At 44.0% G+C, this 24031-nt stretch overlaps 1 protein-coding gene across 1 annotated transcript; it reads right to left on the bottom strand.

Annotated features, from left to right (window-relative positions):
- Positions 1 to 11995: 11995 nt before the first annotated feature.
- On the bottom strand, positions 11996 to 22204 carry LOC136530560 (villin-2-like). The gene is made up of 24 exons (XM_066523286.1): positions 21923 to 22204; positions 19396 to 19508; positions 19164 to 19263; positions 18998 to 19066; positions 18682 to 18918; positions 18424 to 18601; positions 18207 to 18339; positions 17276 to 17435; positions 17037 to 17193; positions 16862 to 16965; positions 16601 to 16759; positions 16306 to 16374; positions 16158 to 16226; positions 15877 to 16014; positions 15574 to 15702; positions 15024 to 15174; positions 14848 to 14858; positions 14624 to 14764; positions 14402 to 14527; positions 14205 to 14261; positions 13867 to 13965; positions 13460 to 13700; positions 12880 to 13136; positions 11996 to 12542 (listed from the first exon to the last, which is right to left on the bottom strand). Exons 2-24 carry the CDS (start codon positions 19446 to 19448, stop codon positions 12429 to 12431), a joined length of 2952 nt encoding a protein of 983 aa, XP_066379383.1. The 5' UTR covers positions 19449 to 19508; positions 21923 to 22204; the 3' UTR covers positions 11996 to 12428.
- Positions 22205 to 24031: the final 1827 nt, after the last annotated feature.

The raw sequence follows: 24031 nt of genomic DNA, 5'->3' as shown, positions 1-24031 counted from the left end.
CACCTTCTCTTTATAGCGCTGCGCGACGGGGGCCTACCAGCCATGTTTGCGGCTGGGCGCCCTTAATCAGGACTCGAGTCAGGGTCCGACTCGGTCGTTGTACCGAGACGGTGGAGATCAAACTAACATCATGCACAGTAGCCTCGCCGTGTTTGCCTCTGAAACTGTACGATCGAGTGCATGCATCTGCATACGTACGTGAGGACCAGGAGACATATTATGGATCGATCTATCGATCAGATCAGGCGCCGGCCGGCAGCCACCAACCGATATTCATCCATTCGTTTCACTATGCAGTATGCAGTCACGTCCGATCCTATATATGTGCCAGTGTGTATGCGACCAAACTTTATATACAACCGTTAAACAAAAAGCTACTCGATCTCTCATCATCTCCTGCATATGCATGTATCCTCCAATTAATGGCTGCGTCGGATCGTCAGGCACTAAAAAAAGTACTCCTCCAATCCTACGCAGAGCTCGCCGTACGTGACGTTGTGACGAACCGGCCGGAGGACCGAAATTCAGCAACGACTGTACGTACAGTTAATTGGTGACTTGTTACTCGAATTGATCGACCAAGCAGTACGCAGTTGTTAGTGCATATATATACACCTATGACACGATCGACACACACTACGTGTTTATGGTGATGAGACGTATACCCAACAAGCACGTACTACACGAATGCATATCATCGTGCATGTACATATATTAATATATACGACGTACGTACACGTACATGCGCTTGATCGAGTACTTATTGACTCCAACTGCTCCAACTGCTCCAACTACTATAGAAAATCGGCTGGGTGCCTACACCTATGTACGCACTCGTACCTGTCCATGGAGCTAGTAATAATCGGCCGGCACCAATTATTATTGCATGCGTACGTACATATGTCCGTTGTCGTAGATATTCGCTTGTCTTATAGGCTATATTTTTTCGGTTATCGAAGTATTTTTTTCTCACAACAAATTAATTAATAATACTTTTAATTATAACTTATCAGCCAAGTGAATAGAACAATATATTCTTACTTTCACCTCTCCACAACATGGATAAATAATACTACTAGTATATATGGACTATGAAGCGCGTAGTCCGTACTGAAAGTACGTACTGTGCCACTGCCAACAAATAAACTGTGCATGGCATATGCATCTGCATGCAATATATAAGATCCGGAAAATCTACGTGCCTTAGTCTTCTTTAGTTTTTCCGTCAAAACTTTATAACATATCACATCGAATGTTTAGACACATGTATAAAATATTAAATATAGACTAAAAAATAACTAATTGCATAGATTGCGACTACTTTGTGAGACGAATCTTTTAAGCCGGATTAGTTCATGATTTGACAACAAAGTGCTACAGTACACATGTGCTAATATCGAATTAATTAGGCTTAATAAATTCGTCTCACGGTTTACTGACGGATTCTGTAATTTGTTTTTTTATTAGTATCCGAACACCCCATGCAACATCCGATGTAACACCCTAAAACTTTGCCCACTGGATCTAATCACAACCTTAATAATGCCATTAAAAGCCCAATCGAACTGACAGGTGCATGGATTATACTACTTGGACTTTTGGCGCGCGCATAACTAGTGATTGCATTGCATGACACGGACATGGCGTGTGCTAACTGTCTCCAACGGTGGGAAGGCAAACACGAGACCTATCCGAGGATTTGAGTCCCGCATAGGCAAAGGGTCACGGACCCAAAAACTTCCTTCTCCAACAACAGCGAACCCAAAATCCTCCGTCGAGGCAGCTCCTCCAAGACGGCGGCGCAACGGACGGCCACCGGCGCCATGGTGCTCGTCGCGGGTGCGGCTAGCCCCCCTCCCCCACCCCCCTGCGCCATGGCTGGCTCCCCTGTGGGCTCGGGTGGGGCGGCGGTCAGCCCCGGCGGGTGCTGCAAGGGGAGAGGGGGAAGGGAGAGCGCTCGGCGGCGCTATTGCCTCGGCACGGATTGAAGGGAGGGAGAAGCAGGGGAGCAGGGAGAAGAAGAGGAAGGTGGCGGCGGACCGCACGACGATGTAGAGGCCGACGGCGACCAGGGCGGCGAACCACGCCGGCAGCCCCCGATCCTCATCCCTCCGCACCTCAGCTTCGGATCCGGAGGGCGCGGCTGCGACGGCAGCCCCCGGCTTCGGCGGCGGCGAAGGTGGAGCCCGCGGAGCCTCGTCAGCGCTGGGCGGGCAGGAAGGGGCTGGGCCCGGACGCAGGGTGGCCGCGGCTCGGGCTTTGGCTAGGGGGCGGCGGAGGTGTGGGGTCGGCAGCGGTGCTCGGCGTGAGAGGGAGGGAGTGGAGCGGGGAAGCAGGGCAGGGGCGAAAAGAAGGGGGAGGAAGCAGAGCACTATGACGCGCGACGGCAGCTTCAGCGGCAGAGGGCGCGGCGCTCCGACGGCTTCAAGCTCCGGCAACGGTCCGGATTCTCCATCGCGTGCGGCCGCGGCCACCATCGGAGATTTGCGTTGCGAGAAGAGAGCGACGCTTTTTTGTGTTTCACTTGGTTGGGCAGGCAAAGTGCGTCGCGTGGATGGGTCATCCGTTGGAGCCGCTTTTTGATAGGCAAAAGCACTGTACAAGCCTTATTTTTGGATTTAGGTACTCCATTGGAGTCAGTCTAAACCACGAAAAACTGCATCCGCATTGTCGGTTCGAAGCTCTTCATCATTTATAGTGATCACACTTCTTTCCCTTTCTTTCTTTCTTTATTTCTGCCTTGTATTAATTAACTACGCGTGATCGATCAGATCGCATCATCAAAGACATGCATATCATGCATGTACCAAACGTCAACATTGATTTAAGGATACACGTCTGGTTAATTAGACTGCTGTATGGTAGTGTATAAATTAAAGTTACAAACACTGTAGTGTATATATATGTGCACCTACTCATCTACTACAGATCGAGCTAGTATCCACGATTTCATTGCATCTAACTAGCTATAGCCACCATTTCCGCCTCCAATTAATAACCGGTGAGGTGCACTAGCAGCTAGAGTGCTCCGTCAATCTCGTGAACCTCATTAATTAAATTGCGCACCAGCAGTGGCACTCTCGCTAGGATACTTAGTGCTCACAAATTGGTAATTTGCATTGTACATTTGCATAACACACGTTAGGGGGGGGGGGGTTAAATAAATGGATTCTTGTGGCCGATATTATGACCATGTCATGAAAAACACATCGGCTTGTGATACCCTACGTGTAATTGTTCCATCTATTCTCCTTTACACTATACACATGCCTGAGAAGTTCATAGCCGACCAACGGACATCACTCAGGTTTTTCTAAAAGAAGTTTATCACCGGTTGAAATAAATGGGATACATTATATATAGCTTACAACGATGCAGTAGGGATGTAAAATTAGCACATCTCCAACGGTACAATATGTGATATAAAATTAAATTCAAAAGAGGGTTAAGGGACACAATTTGTGAGAGACTTAACAATAGTTTTAGTGAGAACGGAGTTAAAACTAAAACCTACCTTGATTTTGCACCAATAGAATAACTGAATAATTAAGTCCGGCCACGGATAGTAGTGGGCGGATAAAAGAAGATGAGAGAGATATATATATAGCTTTAAGCCAATAAATTCATCGACAATAGCTACATGGAGTTCATGCGCGTAAATGCAATGGGACGCATGGAGAAAGAACCAATAAAATCAAACTAAAGAACAAAATTATTTATGAAAATATTTTTAAGTAAGAAAAAACTAATTGTTGTAAAGAGAAACGCTAGCTATCTCTCTATGTTTTTTTTAGGAAACCTCTCTATGTTATTTGTGCGGACCTACACTACGGGAGAGGCAAAATTCCCCGAGTGTCGCAGGCTTCCCCGAGTGCCAAAAATCGGGCACCTGACAAAGCCAATCTTCCCCGAGTGTTCCACTCGGGGAAGAATAGCACTCGGGGGAAGAGAGGCTTTGCCGAGTGCCGCAGAGTGCCTAGCACTCGGTAAAGAGCGGCACTCGGCAAAGAAAAATGTTACTTGACGGCCCAGTCCGCCCACGCCGTTAAAACTAAAAAAAATTGCTTTGCCGAGTGTCGCACCCTGGCCTCTTGGTCACTTGTCATCTGAAGCTATAAAGATATACAAGATTGCGTGCAATTAAGGCCCCGTTTGGCTTACCTTATAATCCGGCTTATTCGGCTTCTTTTTTTATCTGAAACAGTGTTTTTCTCTCACAACAATTTAGCCGGAATAGTGTTTTTTCAGTCAAGCGAACGGGGCATAAGGGACCCCTTCAAATCAGATTATCATTATATTTCTGGAACTCGAAGCAAAAGGTAGAAGATCGAGTAGCTTACATATAAAGGTGGTTCCCAAATCCTAAATATAATTGCGTGCACGGGACGTTTCATGCATGGTATGACACTGTGTTTGACATGTTTTCACCGACACACAAAAAAGGGAACACAATAAGGCACCTAATTTCCCGGACGTGCATGTCCTCCTCCTAACGGCGGCCGTACGATGACAATTAAGCTAACTGCCAGGATCACACGCCTGCGAATTGCTGAGATTAGACACTTAACACAGCAACAACCATACCGTCACGTGACATCTTTTGCAAAAAAAAAAAAACAAAAAAAAACAAAGAAACTAAATTTGGTACCAACGTGTGTCACGTTCATTGTTATGCGGGCCCGTACTAGATTATTTACTGGGCCTGTCTTTCACATTGAGCTCAGAGTAAGGCCCAACTTATTTAAGGTTGACTGGGATGAAGCCATTTGGGCTGCCCCGCCGACGGCCATTTTCCGCCGCCGCCGCCAGCAATGCAGGCATGTAGCGTGTTCTGTTCACTTGCCTCCGCAGAATGCATCAAGGTCACCTGTCGATTTGTCTGCTGGCTGTGTACGTCCAGCGTCTCTGGTGGGTACGACGACCAGTCCTTTGTAGTTGTAGGCAACCTAGGCAAGATAGAAGCTCTGCCTGCTGGTTGTTAGGCACGATCATCCAACCTCCTCAATTAATTGCTTCAGACCGATGCAGCTCTTTACTTCTTTGGATAGCTAAATAATACTCCCTCTAATGCAAATTATAAGTTATTCTAAATTTTCTACATACATAGGTTTTATTATCTATCTAGTATCTAGAGTACATATAAAAACTTATAATTTAGAATGGAGGGAGTATTAAATCTGAGCTTTGAGTTGGACTTTTTTGTAACTATTTGCTTTGTTGAAATAATTGGTTTCATGTTCTTGGTTATAGGAGATGAAGCCGGATTGGTTTCGTTGTCTAAAAAATGTAGGATCAGTACAACACGAGAACAATGCATGATTGGATGAGTTGCTAGCAGATGTGCCTTCATTTTTTTAGATAAAGTAGATGTGCCTTCATATTCTGTACCAGTAGCTGCTAATCACACTTATTTTAGTTGGCAAGGTGGTTGTCCATCATTAATTTGCTCTGTGGTATGTAGTACTGGATAATATTATTATTTTTAGTTGGCAGTAGTTATATTATATTTGTACAACATGCCAAGTTGCTAGCTAATCTTGCATTCTTGCTTCCGGCTTGTACTATGAACGAACACTGTAATGATGCCTAACAATGGGGAACTGGGCCGGCTTGCCTCATTTTGACATTTCCCGTCACTACGCCAGAGAAGCAAATTAGTGACGGCTCGTGATGTCGGTCAGTGACGCTGAAGACAAGCGTATGAAATTTTACGTCTGTGATGTGGACAGTAGTAGTGACGGGTGCGCAGATAAGTACACAAAAGAGGCTGTTATTACCTGAACCGTCTCTGATATGTAACAAATAGCTATAGCTACAGGGAAACTACCCGTCTCAAATATTACATAAAACAGATGGTTTTTATTTGAAACTGTATGTGATCCAAAAAAAAATTTGCGACGGTTCCTAAGGCTATACTAGTCTCTGAAATCTTAAAAACAAGCCTGTACGGCAAAAATAAAATTGTGACGGCTCTAAGGATTACCCGTCTTCGATCTATGTATTAAAGTAGTGACGGCTCTAGATACCTGTCTCATTTAAGAAACAGACGGTTGAAGCTTTTTTAGCACTATTAGAGACGGTTTCTTGTACAGCATGTCTAACACAGCTTGTTACACATACAAAATACAACTGATAATTAGCAACTCAAAACTAATATCAAAACACATACGTTTACATGCAAATCCATCTTTAGGTCAACAACAAGTAAAATTGTGCACAGATACATAGACGCATATAAAGTGTGAAAAATAAACATAAGGGGCAACTTAAGTAACCAACTGCAACACATGTCTTGTTGTGATTCTTTGGAGATTTCTACATTGGTATATCTTTGAGCCAATTTAGTTAGTTTGGTTTTATGTTAATTTATTGGTCCAGCGTGACTGGGCGCGCAGGCTTGCATTGGCACTTGATCTGCTGGCTGGGATCGCATGCAGCTGCTGTTTGCCTGTTCGTCGGAAAACTGATATATAGTTTTATTTCCTCGTTGTTTTTGGTTCTTATATCTGTCTACTATACTGATATAGACTCAACTTTAAATCCCAATCGAATTCTGTTATAATCCGATAGATTTTGTTTTCTTTTTCGGATGGTTCTGTTATGCGTACCGACTCTGCCGCTGTCTTCATTCGAAGATTGAATCTTTCCTCTGGACTCTGTTATATTTCGGGCTATTGAGCCGCATCAAGACTGGATCTTAGTTTCCTGGCGCTGATCAATCGAAAGATCGATTTCACGTGATGACTGATGGGCCTGAGCGGCAACACCCTGCCGCCTACCTCGCTGCCGAGATCCTCTCGCGGCTGCCGGCGAAGCAGCTGTGCCGCCTCAAGTGCGTCTGTCGATCATGACGCGATCTCATATCCGGCCCCCTCCACCGCCTCAGGCTTGCGCGCACCGACGCCGCTTCGGGCTTCCTCTACCACGACATCCGCAGCGGCGCGCCGGCGACGGACTTAAAGTTCACCGCCCTATGCCCTCCCGTTGGAGGCGGAGGAGGTTCGCCGGCGGCGCCTCCGCTCGTCGACCCAGCCTTCCCGTTCCTGCCTTCGCGGTACAACAGGACGCGCATGAGGCTGCTGGACTCGTGCAACGGGCTCCTCCTCCTGCGCTGCGTGACCGACGACGACCCGCCGTTGGCGGCTCCGCGCTACGTCGTCTGCAACCCCGGCACCCGGAGCTGGGTCGACCTGTCCCCGCCGGTGCGGCAGAACCATGCCCCCGGACTTGACGCCGCCCTTATTGATGCTGCTGATGGGCTCATGCTGCTAAGCAACCGTATGGACTGCTGCTATAAAAAAATGTTCAACTTGTTCTCTTTAGCTTGTTGCACAGCTGCTGCAGCTTAATTTGTATAGGTGACTTGATGCCGTGAGTGGTTGCTGCAACAATTACAAACGAACAGGTCTGAAAACAAGGATGATGATGTTAAATATTTATTTATTTAATATCTTTTTTATGAAATTTAAAATATATATTCCATTGTATAATGATCATTGTAACCTTAATATAAGTTAATATTGGCAATAATATGACAATGTTATATTAATTCTGTATTGAATTAAATTAGAACCTTGATAGGATTTTTTCTTTCGTTGTAGGGCACTAAAATATTTTCTCATAAATGTATCGTAACTTTAGTTTTCATACTATTTATATGTTGGTAGTGTTAGATATTAAAGTTCAATGACTTCTTTTATTGAGAATCTATAAAATTACATATGCTAACGCTACGATTTTAGCCTGCCCTAGTCCGCCACCTAGTCCCGGTCTGCTCCTTTTTCCCCGGGTAAAGTCCAATTTACAGCCTCCAACTTTCACCAAAGTCCGGATTTCAACCTCGAACATCAAAACCGGATAACTTTGGCCCTCCAACTCTCGAAACCATTCAACTTTCAACCTTTTGGGCGGTTTCATGGGTGAACAGTAACTTTTGATATTTTTGGGAGGCGTCGAAATTTTATATTATTTTTTCGAGCATCTTAACGTCCTCAAATGAAAAAACACAAAACTACAAAGTTGTAGATCTCATCGAGGTCTGAAATTTATATATAAAAATTATCTTCATCCGACATCGTATTGAAGGGTTTTCTATTTTTTAAAATTTGAGTCTCATCACGCGACAAAATATGGTGCTGAAATTTTATATTATTTTTTCGAGCATCTTACTGTCCTCAAATGAAAAAAATTAAAACTATAAAATCGTAGATCTCATCGAGTTCTACAATTTACATATAAAAATTATCTTCATCCGACATCGTATTTAAGGGTTTTCTATTTTTTGAAATTTGAATCTCATCACGCGACAAAATAATTTTGTCGCGTGATGAGACTCAAATTTCAAAAAATAGAAAACGCTTCGATGTCAGATAGAAAATAGTTTAGCCTGCCCCAATCCGCCACCCAGTCGCGGTCCACTCCTTTTTTTTCCCCTTCTTAAGTCCCAGCTTTTCCTCTCTCCCTAACCACCCGCGCGGCCCAGACGGCTCCTCCTTCCCGCGCGGCCCAGCTGCATCTCCAACCGAAAAACCCGCAGCATGCACCCACCCCGCTCGCCCCTCTCCACTCCCACGTAGGCCGCGGCCCGCACACTCCCGCAGGCCCACCAAGGCCCAGCCGTCAACTGACGAGGGGAAACCTTAGATCATTTAGAATAGCAGTCCGCTGAAGCACCTTAATATAATTCATTAATTGGACCAAGATCCAACTATACAAGAGCTAACCAGTCTGCATTTCTAAAAAAAAAAAGAGCTAACCAGTCTGCAAATGTGAAGAACAAATTAGTTAGCGTATGGTATGATGATAAATAGAATGCATCTAAAAAAAGTACACCTAACTATCTTTGAAAAAAAGGAAGCAATAGAAAAGAAGATTAACCCTCTTACTGTAAGTTTGCAAGGATGCATACATCATACAGAGTACTCTATATGTTAAATGAGCCTAATTAACACCTTGTAGTTAGCAGTGTTCAATCGAAGGCGTCCTGCGACTCCTCCATGTAGCTGACTGATAGCTAGCTTAGCTAGCAGCACCATGCGCCATGCATTCTCTGATACGCCAGCGTGCACTGCAGCCGCCAGTCGGCCGCTGCATACTCAATTCAATCTGCTGCGCGCGAGAGGTGGGGATGGCTCTTCCAGTCTACTCTTTGTTTGATCTACCTACATGGCTACAGACATGCCTACATGCGTGAAGGCCATTATGCAATTATGCATTGTAATTGTTCCTCTCCTTCAGTTTCAAACTCGGCACCAGCACCTCGTACACAACGCAAAGCATCAAGGAACGCAATCGAATCAACAAACTTCCCCTAAACCCAAGAATCAATGCAAGACCAAATCAATGTACACCGCCAAGATTGGTGCGTGAGCAGGCCTAACATGGCTAATGGCCACAAACAAAGAAAGCAAAACGGATGGCCATACTTACGGAGTTACGGGGCGGGGCGGCAGGCGGCGGCATCGACGGAGACGGCAGAGGCAGAGCCGGCAGCCACGCGACTGCAGGCTGCTGCGGCGGTGTAGTGAATGAATGACAGCATATTACCTATGCGAGCTCTGAAGCCAGGATCGCACGTGGTGTCTGCGTCGCGCGGATCGGCGCGGGCGTCCTTGTCTTCCCGTCTCTGACCCCGAGAAGTTCAGGCGCGCTGTCGAGGAGTTCCGAGCAGGAGTTCTGGACGGGGGCCGGCAGGAGTTCTGAGCAGGCCTTGGCGGCGACCGGCCAGGCGGTCTGCTCGCCAACGTCGTCGGGGCCTAGGCAGGGGCCCGGCAGCAGATCGATCCGGCCAGCAGCGCCCCCCCCCCCCCCCGCCTTTTGTTTTCGGACGGACGGAGGAGGGTGTCGAACCGTGGTTTCGTGAGCGCGTGGGGATGTCTTCTCGCCAACGTCGTCGGGGGTATGGGCGGGGCCCGGCAGGAGCTCGATCTCCTCCCTGCGCGCCGGACGGAGGAGGGAGGGGCTCAATCTGCTGCCAGGCGGCTGCTCAGCAGTTATGGATCGGGAGAAGGAAAAAAAGCATAGACTCAAACGTGGGGGAAAAAAAAAGACACGGATAGAGCCCTGGTAATGCGGACATAACACGGATGATTATGTTGGGAAATTTTTGTTGCTGCTAGAAATTCTGGCTCTTTAGTATTAAGAGAGGAGGAGGAATAGAGGATAGAAGTATAGACAAACCAGGAAAAAGGTGGGAAAAACATAAAAGAAACGAAATAAAAAAAATTATACCCTTCTTTCCTCTTTATTAGATTTGTATTCTTATATTTTTGCATTTGATTAAGATTTCTATTCCGATTAATCAGACCAGGAGAGATCTAATTAAATTAAGATTCCTAGTTGTCTAAGATTATTCACCCGAAATTAGAAAGATCTAATTGGATTATAATTCCTAGTTATATAAAGAGAAGGGGGCTATAGACGGGTTTCCACGTTCACAAAGTTAGCTAAGGGATGGTCGGACCAGAAAATAGGTGAAGAGAAATTTTGTCTCTTTATTATTAGGCATAGAATATTTGTTATTTGTCGTTGTGTCATAACATATTAAGTTTTTGTCCTTGTCTGGCTATAGAAATAAATTATAAAATATTTTTGTGCCAACACAAATCAGATTTAGTTAGGTTTGTGGTTTGTGTAACAGGTTTTTTATTCTCAAATACTAAAAATCGTAGATTTTTTTTTGCGTCTAGAGAAATTATAATGAACAAAATCTGCAATGAATTTTAGCTAGACCCTATTTCTTTTAGGCAACGGCCCCGTTCGCTGGTCTGAAACTTAGCTAAAACTGACTGAAAAATACTGTTTTGGCTGAATTGTTGTGAGAAAAAAACACTATTCTAGCTGGAAAAACGAGCCGAACAGGGCCAACATCGTCGAACATGACGCGTGGACCGCATGGAGCTGCTGGGCTCGAGGACCGGCCGGCGTCCATAGTCGCGCCTGTTGTCCGTTCCTGCCCTCGAGCTGACCGACATGGAGCTGCTGGACTCGTGCAACGGGCTCCTCCTCCTGCTCTGCACCCGAGCGTCGCGGCCGCCGCCGCCGTCGTCAGGGCAGCAGGCTCCGTCGAAGTACTTCTACGTCGTGTGCAACCCCGCCACCGAGGAGTGGGACGAGCTGCCGGAGCCGAGGCATGCCCCAGGCACTTGCTGCGTCAGGTCCGGACACCACGACGGGAGACTGAGGTCGACACGCGCGCCTGACCTCTCTGGCCTTCGACCCGGCCGTGTCCCCCTCGAGCTTCCACGTGGTCCAGCTGGTGGAGCAGGACGGGCCGGGGCCGGGCAGCTTCGCCACCGAGGCGGCGGAGATCTACTCGTCGGAAAGCAGGAGGTGGCCGGGTTTTTTCGGACGTCGTCGGGGCCGCCGCATGAGACGGCCAGGCAGCCTACCTCGAGGGCTCTTCCCGACGGCCGGTCACGGGAGCGGATGCTCTACGTGCACACGATGCCGGGCTCCCCCTCCCTGTCCGTCTACGCTCTCGACCCTCGCCGCCACCGCGGCGACGCCGGTCGGTGGACACTGGTGCACTGCGCCTGCGCGGTCGATCGGTTCGGGGAGACGATGTTTACGAGGAGGTACTACAACGTTGCTGCGATCCATCCGCACGGCAACGTCATCTTCCTCTTCGATACCGAACCGAACGGGGGATGGTGGTGGCCTATGATATGGATCGGAGGACCGATCCTCCGTCTCGCACAAGTGTCGCACCATTATCAGCAGGACAACCACACTAGTTTATATTACACAAGAGTTGTCTTGTTTTTACCTTTAAATTTCTACTAGTTTGGTTTTAAAATGAGTTGGATGAGTTTGAAATGGACAGGACTATTGGTTTGTACCATCAAAATATTTGCTGATAGAAGATAACAATCATCATAATCTGGTCTAGTTCCACTTTTCCACGCCCTTACAACTCCTGAGCCACACACTAGACAAATCTATGTTCTCTTCGCAAATGACAACAATAATGCATGTTGCTTGGAGTACATCTATGGAAAGAAAGGGGAAAAAATGCAAAGCCACACAAAAATGGAGAAATTCAACCAAGTGTTCAAATCCCAAACAACTGCCAACCGTCAACAGCAAACGGATAGCACAAATATTTCGTGTGCAATACATCTGAATGACTACAATGGTAACCTACCAGAAAATGCCCATACGTAACAAACTGATGAAAAAAACGATATACACATATGGACAGTCACAAAGCAAGCTATGAGCATCTTAGGACCTCGCAAGCAGCACAACTCAGGCCATGTACAAATAAAAGAATTGACCTATAAAATTGGTTGCAAAAAACCAACCGAGCAAAGCCACCAGTAGCCCGTCCTCAGAAATGACCAACAATAATTAATAGACTTACTCCCATGGGACCGACCATTCACGACACATTTTGTAGCAGACACTAGAAACAAGGCTTGTTCTCTTTAGAAGAGATCTGCTTTTCGCTTCTGTAGTTCTTGCTTCCAATTTGGCTGTTGGTAGAATGCATCCTTAGTCATGCCAAAAACAGTTTGGAATTCACTATCTGATAGGTATGCCTGCAGAATCAATAGAGTAATAATTCAATAAAATTGGCCCAGCACGGTTCAATGTAAACCTCTCTTTAAGCAAACTCGAACATGAATAGACATGGCTAAAAGAGCAATAAAAGAATATATGTGTGGATAAATATGAAAAGGAGTTGTTCAAAGAGAACCAATCGAACCAAATGCATCAATATAACAGAAGCAAGCAATCTAGCTGCAGGCGAAAGGCTGTGGTTACTTATGGATGCATGGAACCAAGAAATAACTCCATAACTATTCACATCGCGAAGTCACTAGACAAAATTTACCGCTTTAAGGAGAAAATGGGGGATGGATGAAGGGAACAAACCTCTCTACGTTTGTAATCTATCCCACGAACTGGATCGGTAGATTTGGATATCAGGCGGTCATAGCTAAATGTCGCTTCACCAACATTCTCTGTTGTTTCTTCCAATGGGGCCTCAGCCACTGCTCCATCTGTGCCAGATGGTGCCCCATCTTCTGCAGCATCTTTTTCCTGGTGAAACACATTGGACTCCCCAGCTTCAGACTGAGGAGAAGATGGACCAGATGGCCCAGCTGGAGTTATGACAACCCTGTCGACATCTGCATTGATCAAAGTTGTCAAACTTTGAAGTGATAAATAGGCCAGCAAAACGGTAGTGGACTGCATCTATGTACATTCCATTAGCCATGACTACAAAAAAGGCAAGGTGTACCAACAAAATCAAATCGACATGACTCCAAGGTTACATTTGCAAAGAAAAAAAAGCCAAAACTATAAAGAAAATATTTTGAAGAAACGAGGAATACAGCTGGAAAAGAATACAAATTAGAAAATTCAAAGAAAGTAAGAAACTTTCGGCCCCGTACATTAGCCTAGCTATTCTTTAACGAATGATAAATTGAAAAGGAAGGTGCAGCTCTACCAGTCTTATCAGCTGTGCTGCTAGCTTTTGCTCGAAGATTTTCTGTTGACCCAGATTGCTCAGCAGTCAGCACAGAGGATAGTGCAGCTACGGCAGCTGCTCTTTGAGAACCTTGACCTGGGCGAGATGGAGGTGGTGTTTTGTTGGGTTTTAAGGATGCATTGAATGCATTAGATAAGGCAGCCAGTGCTGAGGCACGCTGAGTTGGTCCATCGCCTGTGCTTTTAGGCCTCTCATTAGACTGAAAAGAAGGATCAAGTAGGTAGTTACATCGATGTTTTGTTTTATACAAAATGTAGACATTTTTGTGAGATAGTTACATCAATGTTTTCTTCAAGAATGCATCATTCTTTTAGACCAAATGTAGACATTTTTGTGAGAAGTCAAATCAACGGTTTCAAACCTACCAGCCTTTGTTGAGACGATGGATTGAATGCGGATGATAGAGCCGCTAATGCAGATGCCCTCTGAGTTGGTCCACCATTACCAGAGCTCCTAGGTGCACCCTACAAAAGGACTGATGTAAAGATTGTACTAGCTTAACATGTATTTGCATTTCCAAATAATGGTTCAATGTAACCTTTCTACAGTTCAAGAAATAGTTATTCATGCAAATATCAAATCCATCTTATAAAAACAACTTAGCAACTGACTTGAGAACATCCAAAAAACTCATTGAAGAAAACCATGCATATATGCATGTGTGTTTTCAATATATAACTCAAACCTAAAATTTCAGGTTTACCTCAGAACGCAATCCAAAAAGTAGAGAGAGTTTCTTCTGGAAGGAATTTCCATGAACCTGTGTAAAGTATGAAACTTATTAGTAAACATGATGCAGATTATAACAAGAAAATAAAATCGACTAATATTTTTTTATGACTAATATCAGATAGAACAGCAAAAGCGTAATAAAACAGAATGAGATAACCAAGATCATACCAAAGATTTTGTGTTATCCCAAGAGAAGTTCGTCTTGAAGAAGCATGGCTCATTCCCTTCCATGACTTTATATAGTGCTACATATGGAGAAAGATCTTCAATAGAATTTGCATGCTCCACGTATTTCTGGGGGAGAAGTAGTTGTTACGCATACAGAATAACGGTAGTACAACAGCAAACAGGAATTGACCACTTGAATAAGGTCAGGGCTTCAGTTGATACCTGGCCGATATCAAATGCTTTCTGTTTCTCTTTTGATTCTACGCACTGACCAATCCAAATGAAAACCTCACCATGTGTGTCCAGTATCATCATGTCTTCAGTTAACAAATCATCTTGGGAAAAGTTGAAGATCTCAGTAACCTGAATAAGCTCATAAAATCAGATACCCTGAATTTTGCAAAACAAAATATAGATCTAAGAAGAGCAAGTGTAAGAGGACCGACCTCCAGTCTCCCTGGTTAATGACGATGATCGTAGCATAAACAAAACCGAGCAATAATGATAATTAGGCCAGAAACTTGTATAATATAGATATCTCAAAAATGAATGAAAGGAAACAGAAACTCCATACTGATATACAACTGCAAGAAAGTATGTACAAAAGTTTACAGCAACTGACCGTTCTTGAATGAGAATGCATACAAGTGAGGCTCTCTAGTAATAATATCCTGAGGAGCATTTTTATTTGTATAACTCTGTTTTCCTCCAAGTGCAAACCAGAAAGCAGAACTCTCTGTCCCCTCCTTGCAGTGCTTCACTGCAACGCCAGGCTGTAAGATTGGAAATATTCAAATGTTAGGAGCGGATTTTTTTTCTCGAACTACGCAGGAGAACTGCATGTCATTTCATTAAGAAGATAGAAATACAAAGAAAAGAGGCTAAGTGCCTTTTCCAGACCCCAAAAAACACAAAAAAAAAGGCACCACACAAAACAAAACAAAAGCGACCACCAATAGCCCCTCAGTTAAATAAAAGGTTTAGTTGACCAGGGCAAGTGACCTCAAGAGCAACTCTTGGAGCGCTAAAGCACCGGCAGAACACCAAAGGGTGCACTCATACACAGAAGCGGATATTGAACAAGAGGAAAAACCTCAATTGATTTATAGAACTTAAAAAGTGCTAGAAATTTTAATTGATTGGCTTAAAGCTGTCTAAAGGTGCCCTCATACCTTCAAAAATTCAGCAACTTTTGCTGCCCACTGCTGTTGCTCATATGTGCTAGAATTGCCAAACCATGTAAACATAGTGTTTCCAGATTGCAGTACAAAACACTCCATTGAGCTTAAAGACGTTGCCACCTATAAAACAATAACCGATCAGCTCAAAGGATAAGAAACTGAGTTTCACTGGTAGTAAATGTTGAACCAATCTATTCTAAAATACCACACCACACGTGTCGGATACCGTGAGAAGGGGTACCCTTCAAGCAGAAATAAAACCATCGACATCTAGTAGAAAGAGCTAGGTAGTACCGCATCAACTTGAAGAGTCTTGCTGTTGTGGATAGATGTCCCAGATACTCGAATTAGAGCTATGCCTTCAGTAGTATAAGTTTCACCCGTCACACCCTTTTCTTCTATGAGCTTCTTGTACCCAGATCCAATTCCACCCTACATAATTTATTTTGCCAGAAACATATTATGCATATATATTATTTAGATCGCATACAAAGGTGAGCTAGAAATCCATTACTGAAAAATAAAATAAAATAATGGAAGCAAAAAAATATGTTTGGTAGTCTTAACATGTGTACCTTCAAGATAACCAAGGGCTGGAAAAGAGCAACAAATTGTGGTGGCTCCTTCCCTTGGTATATACGGCCCTACAAAATAGCTATAAATAACTCAAAGTCGTCTCTTGTGAACAAATATTGTAGGCACATCTGAAATAAAATGCAGCACCAGAACTGGCCGTCCTTTCAATGAATTCCACACTGTGTTAGTTATTTGAGATGCTGACACTTGATCGTCCTGCAAAGCAAACGCCAAAACAGTAAATATAGATCAGGCTCAGCTGTACAGGTGCAGGGAGTTAATTCTATAAAAAGGACAAGAACAAGTGCAAAGTAAATTCAAGAGAATTTATGCCAACAGCTAAGCAAAGTGAGAAATTTTAATTAAGCACAAAGGTAGAAGACAGGATGCCGAAACAATTTAATTAAGACGAAAAAAGAGCAAGTGCAGCAACATGCAATACCACCAAGCTATCCTTCCCAATCCAGTAGCTGAGATAGTATTCTTCTTTCTTGTCGCCCGAATGATACATATAGAGAATGATATAACAGTCTCCACTGTAAAACTTTCCAATATCCTCTTTTGGCAGGGCAGTCTTAGCATTGCCATCAACGCACCATACCTGTTACAATTTTGTTTAGCAAGGTATGTATATAGATGTCTTGTATGTTTACTTGTTCCATAAACAACTCAGCTCATAAAAAGGAATATTGATCAATGCAACCTCAAGCTTTCCACCGCCTTCAAGCAAAGGAGGAACTTCCTCATTTACTGGAGTGGTGCTTTTTGAAGCTCCCTTGAGATCAACACCTTGTTGCTTCAATAAAGCTGAAAAGATACAAAATTATTATCAGCATACAAAAGGGAGCTTTCAATATCCTCATAATTGAATGACATACCTGCAACTTTTCCCCGCCCTTCTTCTGCGCCAGGGCTCCCAGCAGCATTACCCACTGGCCATGATTCAAACTTGGACTTGAAAGCATGACTCTCATAACCTTGAATCACTTGAGTTACCCTCGTTGTCTTTGGACGCTTTTGATTAATAAGGAATTCCTGCAGAAGAGAAAACCATGAAAGTGTTAACTACAAGAAATGGGGAAAAGGGTGAGAAAAGAAAATTAGTTCAAGAATTCACCTCAACTGCTTTAGTGGCAGATTTTCTATCCTCCATTTGTGTTACCCGGCCAACCCATACATATATTTCAGCCCCACAGTCAAGTAAGAAACATTTGGTATTTTCAAGCACAGCTTTTGTAAGAGCTGTTTCCTCCAGCTTCAATTGGCCATCATTGATGCTGCATGAAGAACATTTCATAATGTAACTGTAAAACACAGAAGACACTATGGGGACATAAAGAACTTAAAACATGATAGAATCAGTAGGGGCATGGTAGACCACAGAAATATACTCAGCAATAGCATGGACTCACTAAACATTTTCATATATATGGGCATGGAACACAGAAATATATTTAGCCACGGAATGGGCTCATTAGACATACTCTTACATGTGGATATTGCTTCCAACATTGATTGGTGCTGCAACTGTTACAATTGAACTTAGCAGTGCAGAATAAAAATAAAAGCATTTAGCAAAGAATACAGGGTACAGCCACTTCCCAGTTTGCGGCTACTATGCAATCCTCACACTGTAAAACTTTGCGATTAAAGGAAAAACTTTTTTAATTCTACGAAGATTTTGTTTTCAAGGCCCCACAAGCTCAAAGTAGGTAATATTTCAAAAGTAGTAAGACACAAGCGCAGATTAAACCAAAGCAATGCCAAGCTGCTAAGCCACAAAACATCTACAGGTATCTTAGATACACCAATTGGTCTCAAAGACCAAGTAGAAGCCTATTTATATGTAAGAGGTACTATTGCAGGGGAAACAGCAGAAACTAAGCATTCATATAATTTACAGCAGTTGATCAAGATTTAAAAAATTTAAGTCTTTCATTGCTGTAACTTTTATCTGTATAGTACTAGAAGAGAATTATTAATCCAAATAATTTTGGATCAATCACCTACCACATGATTTTCATAACGATGATTGTCATAGGAAATACCTGTACAGCTTTGGTGCTGTAGTTTCAAGTACAACATCATCATCACTCACAGTTTTTTTCCCAATTGGTGCAAAACCTCCAAAAAGGACCCAGAATTCACCAGAGTCTGACTCTGCTTGTAATTTCCCATCATCTGGCATAAAAAACCCATAAGAATAGAGATAGAGAAAAAAGGCGGATGACAAAATTGCCAGTCCAAATATCATATATCCCTCACCAACGATCGCAACATCGCAAACACCCCCATGGTACTTCTCCTTTAAATGTTGGATTACTTCCAACGCTTTGGCCCTTTCTTGGATATTGGAGTTAGCACCATTAAACTGGTATATCTTATTTTCAGTATCTAAGACAAACACATCATCATGGTTTAATGATGACCGGGCAAAGGGAACCTGAACAAAGAAGGCAGCATCCGCAATTATTGAGCTGAAATTGTAAATGATGTGCAGTAAGGGGAGTGAATCTCCCATACCTCTTTAACCCGAATAGCTCTCTTCCCTCTGCAAATATACAACCGTGTTTCAAACTTCTCCTCTTCAGGCTTTTTGAACCCAGAGGCGAAACCACCCTCCAAAGGTATAATGCAAGGCTTGAAGTATGACAAGAATTTGTCAGATTCATAACCTTGGAGTTCCCTATGTTGGATTGCACGACCCCCAAGGATGGCATCGAGTTCAACTGTCTTGATGGCTGCAGTCCCAGCTTCATCCTGCAATAGACACATAGTCACAAGGAAGGCTAGAACTAGCACATGTAATAACGCAGAATTTAAGTTCACAAGTGTGTACTTGACTCGAATCTTTCCCAATCCAGAAGTGGATATCGTATAGATAGGCACCACCTTTAGTACAGGTCGTCTACAAATGAAACAGAAATAGCTCACAACTTTTTGTCTTATGAATGGAAAAATCGAAGATGTTTTATGGGATACAAGAATAAAGGGCAAGCAGGCACCTGCAGAACTATGTATGAATCTCCACAGTAGAATTTACCATAATCAGATTTTGGTAGCGCAACTGGCTTAAAATCTTCAATCCGCCATATTTCTGTCCCACTAAATTATGCTAAGGGATACATATACATTTATAAACATGTACTAAATTTGCAAGCTCGAGTAAAATGAAAAAAAAACTATCAGTTTCTCAGAAGAGAACCAGAATAGACTGACAAACATGTGAAAGGATACACTTTTTGGCCAGCCCCTTGAAAAGCAGGATCTAACACTTTTGCAGTTGACATCTGGAAGCAACTTTCCTTGGATTACTTTGAAGAAAACAAAAATGATAGCAGATGGTTCCCCTGTACAAGTGTAATGAATATTAGAGACACACCATATGTTGAGAATGGAAAAAACAATAAAGCAATCAGTTTACATTGAAAATATAAAGTGTGTTTGATTAAGCCAAAAATAAAAAAAGTAAAATATTAAACCAAAATACCAATTACAAATAAGGCAGGTAACATATTCTATAGATATCGAAGTTAGAGAAGTTTAACTTAGGGCAAAGCTAAACTGAACTATAATTAGGAATGGGGGAGTATAAATGTATAATGCACAAGGTATGGAAGAGATTCAGAATTACATATTGAGCTAGATATAGCTCTAAAATTAACTGAGTGAGATTTCAGATTTATCTTTGCCCAATCATCTCCAAATCCCATCGAACAGAAGCCTTGTACCTCAACCTAATTCCTCTAAGTAGGGATCAAAACTGTTTGTTTCTGTTTTCATTTTTTTTTCAGAAACAAATCGAAAATGATATCGTCAGAAACAAATATTGGTCGGTAGTCGTTGTACAAAAACAGCATGCATAGGAATGGTAAGCCAAGTCTTCAAGCATGCTTTACTGTTTTTATTTTTTTTAAACTAACAAACATGCTTTACTACCCATACAAGCTGAACACACATGTAAACTGATATGTTAAAATAGCACAAGAATATGGGAGTGTGGAATATATATAGGCAAAAAACGGTCGACAGGTGTGTTCCGTACCAAAATGGTAAATCGCTAAAACGGTTTACATGTGTGTTGTTTCTGTTTCCATTTCCATTTTTCCATGTTTGCTGTTTCTGTTTCCATTTCCATTTTTCCCAAGATCGTGATAAAACTTCAATAATAAGCCCTGGTAAACGATATGTTCCGTTTCCGTTTTCATCCCTACCTCAAAGCAAAGAACTTTTCATGATAGGCCACGTGTGTTACCATAATAGTATATTAAGACATTTCTTAAGCATGGTAACGTCTATGTGAGCAAGTGGTGCTATGGTGCTACCCTTTGTTTTAAGATTTGCCTCTGCTTGTAACCTCAGCTACGTAATTAAGGTATCGATTTCAATTCTTTCGCTAATTTATACATTAGTTTCCTTTTGATGTCAACTAATTTCTATCTACATCAGTCAGGTCCTTTACAAGTGCTTATCACTTGGCTCAATCAAACATTTACCTCTTTGGTCAGTTTGGTCTTTGCTCTCAGGTTTTCGGTCTCGGTTATCTAAATTGTTTACCCTGTCGTACAACCATGGTGTTGGTATTGCTTTGCTCAAATGTAGTAGACTGGGCTGAGAAATGTTCATACTTCATACCAAGTGTGCAGACAGCGTGATTGGAGCAGGTGTCTACATTAAGTGTCTACAGGTGAATTTGATTAAGTTACAAGTGTTTTTTGTATTTTGGTGTCTAGATTAAGTGACTTCTTGCTCATTCTTAAAATATGGGTTCAAGTTAGTGCTAATAGACTAAAAAATGGTAAAATAAAACTCTGTGAAAATGGTAGGCAGCACTGATTTTTTTTTTTTTTTACTATCGCCCTTACACAATTAGTAGGAAGTGGATAGCGAGTGCTTGGGCTGATCCAAATGCATGCTATCGGAAGTAGGCGATGTTTTGTATCCCTTTTCATCAACACTAGATGTATTATCTATAGCTGCTCATAATTCAAGTTACTAGTACAAAGAGTTGCCTAAGTGTGAGTTTAGCAGTCCCAACAGACAGTCTGCAAGACCCAAAACCTCTGCTGTAACCAACAGCCTACGTGTAAGAAAACCCCAGCTTGTTCCTCTAAGAAGCACTATATCCATGGTCTTCTTGTCACCATGTTCATAGCTGGTACTATATGCTTGGCCGGATACCGACGCTGGGGCACGTGTCACTCTTGGCTTTGGCTCCTAGGCAGCCTTCCACCAGCCTTGAAAAAAACAAACATCCCGCTAGAGCAGCAACAAGGTCTGCAGGGCACTTCAGTATTTCCCCTACCTATAATACAGACAGCGATTGCTCGTGGTGATGGGCAGAGTCAAATGTTGATGCCGATCACACGATCCGCTTTGTATACGAGTGCAAGGTGCTCGCAGCTGCCGGCCGGATCATGAGATTTTTCTTCCAGCAAGACAACACGATGGACAGCTAACAGTGGTGTTAAGCTTGAGACAGTCCAAAAAAAAAACTTGGAGAGTGTACCAATTACCAAGGCGATCGCAGCACTCCAGCACACGTCAAACAAATTGGCAACAAAATGGATGAATCCAAAACGGATTGGATTGGATTTCATTCCAGGACTCATAGGAAACAGGCCAGTCGTCTCGAGAAGCAATTCGTCCGCGGGAGCTATGCCAACCAGACCCCGAGGCGGGCGGACGGATCTAACACCGCGAGGACGCCAGCGGGAGCTGCGCAATTGAGGTGAGAGCGAGGGAGAGAGAACAGACGAAATACCTGGATCTAGATCGTCGGGCGGGCGGGCGGGCAGCCGGCGGAGGGCCTGCGGCGTCGCCGGATCTGCTGCGCTCGCGGGGAGAGAGAGAGAGAGAGAGAGAGAGGCGGGCGCCCCGCCGATCGCGGGATCAGGAAGTGGGGAGCGGAACGCGGGGAGGCGAGGCCACTGATCAGTGGATCAGAGACAGCGGTCACCCGCACAGGCGGAGAGGCCGGCGGACGGGCAGGGGGGGAAGGGGAGAGAGAGGGAGGAGGAGCCACCTGGAACAGAGTGGCAGCGTAAATAGGGGCAGCGGAGCGGAGGCGATGATATGGAAGGGGACGGCACTGCTGGCTCGGCGCGGCGCGGCCCCCGGCTCGTCTACGTAGCAGGATACGTACGGCCGACGGACCACCGGCCACCCACCGACCAGGGCGGCAGGGACCTTTGCCTGCTTTTCAAATTTCGTTCACCGATCCGCTCCTCCAAGCACATGCGTGTTTAGCCACGCTCAAAAAGTCAAAACATGCGGCGAAACACTCTAATCTCTCGTCCTAGAATTTGAATTTCACTTCATTTCATCTGTATATATTATATATATATATATACATATATATCTAACAAGCACAAAGAGGTTTCGTTCGGATTAAGCTAAACTTTGTTAAGATTTGATTAGATTTATATAAAAAATATAGTGCCAATATTACGGATACGTGTGCTGATATTATAAACACATTTCCTATTGTACGGTCGCCTGAAATCTGTCTCTGTTTCAGGCGATGCCTCCTCCGTTGGATGGAGTTTGCGATCTGTGCGCTTTGGGTACGATCTTTCTTATCGGGTCCGGGCACCGGAGGCCGCATCCGCTACTACCCAACGGACCGAGAACCCAATTCGGAGACTGTTCGTATTCCTCGATCCCCGCGCATAAAAAGGTATCGTGCTTTCTAGAGCTCGTCGCGGTGGCGATTGTTCTGCCCCTCTCCGTGGTTCTCCCCGTCGAGGCTCGTCGGCGTCCCCTCCTCGACGATTCGGAGGCTCGCTGCTCCGCCATAGCGTCGAGGCTCGTCGGCGTCTCCTCCTCGGCGATTCGGAGGCTCGCTGCTCCGCCATAGCTTGATGTCAGCAGGTACCTTCTTACGCTGCGCTCTCTTTCCCTGATTCGAGCTCTGTTTTTTGGGTCATCTGTGTTTATGGTTCAGTAGATCTACGATTTGATTGCATCTTTGATGTATTTGTGGTTCGATTTCATGGAGGATGAGTCTGCTTGCTTTCGCCTCACCTGGACGGGCGTTGTCTCGTCGAGGATGAGTCTGCTTGTGTCGTCGCTTCAGCGGCAGCCGACGAGCGACCGGGCGGAAGCAAGGTGGGGTGGGGATGATGTCAGGCGAGGTGGATGAGGGGTGATTTGCGCTTATTTAGCCCCTTGATTTTGCGCTTGTTTGATTTTGTTGTGGGTTTTTAGAAGTCCCCCTGCTCGAGGGGTAGTAGGATAGGACGCCAGGGCAGCTGCAGCTTGCCTCCATGCTGGGTCTGGTTCGATTTGCGGCTGGGATCGAGGGGGAGCTAGGATTTGTTTGATTTTTAATTTTTTTAGTCGCCCTGAAGGAGCCTGACAATTGTGAAGACGCTTGCATTGCTGGTAGAAGATTGGATCCAGGTGAAGTATAGGGGATCCAGCAGATCCGGAGGAGCATTGCAATATGGTGTCGATTTGCATATGCTGGTACATGATGTGGTGTCGATTTGCTTTGATTGGTAAAATCTTCTAGCGTCAGGAGGTCATAGGGTTAGAGATTGGTGGTGTTTATGTTTGTTGTGTTGGGTTGAGCGAGCTAGCTACGGCCCGTACTGTGCGCCATGGTGTAGCAGCCTGAGCATTAGGGCGATTTGTTATTGTTCTTTGTGTGCAATGGTTTTTATGGTCAGCAATGGTGCTTGCTTTTTTTTTGCTTGGTATGGTTGTTCAATGGTTTATTTGATCTATAGTTGAAGAGAGGACTATACCACAACATATTGAAAAATCGAAAAGGGCTATTCTCTACCTGAATGTGCTGCTTACTGATCTATTATTGGTTTTATCCTTAACAAAATGCTCTGCAATATAGATTATCATCATATAAGTAGTA

Source organism: Miscanthus floridulus, unplaced genomic scaffold (assembly GCF_019320115.1).
Source record: "Miscanthus floridulus cultivar M001 unplaced genomic scaffold, ASM1932011v1 fs_157_1_2, whole genome shotgun sequence".
Taxonomy (NCBI): domain Eukaryota; kingdom Viridiplantae; phylum Streptophyta; class Magnoliopsida; order Poales; family Poaceae; genus Miscanthus; species Miscanthus floridulus.
The sequence above is the reverse complement of the archived record's forward strand: the minus strand, read 5'-3'. Positions and strand labels throughout refer to the sequence as shown.

Bases quoted from the DNA above. Each gene is read 5' to 3' on its own strand.
- LOC136530560 (XM_066523286.1), bottom strand. From the start codon at position 19,448: ATGTCAACTGCAAAAGTGTTAGATCCTGCTTTTCAAGGGGCTGGCCAA. The intron at 18,919-18,997 runs GTACACACTTGT...TGTCTATTGCAG, and splicing joins TTGGGAAAGATTCGAGTCAA to GATGAAGCTGGGACTGCAGC. The intron at 13,701-13,866 runs GTAGGTTTGAAA...CCTTCTTTTCAG, and splicing joins CATCGTCTCAACAAAGGCTG to TCTAATGAGAGGCCTAAAAG.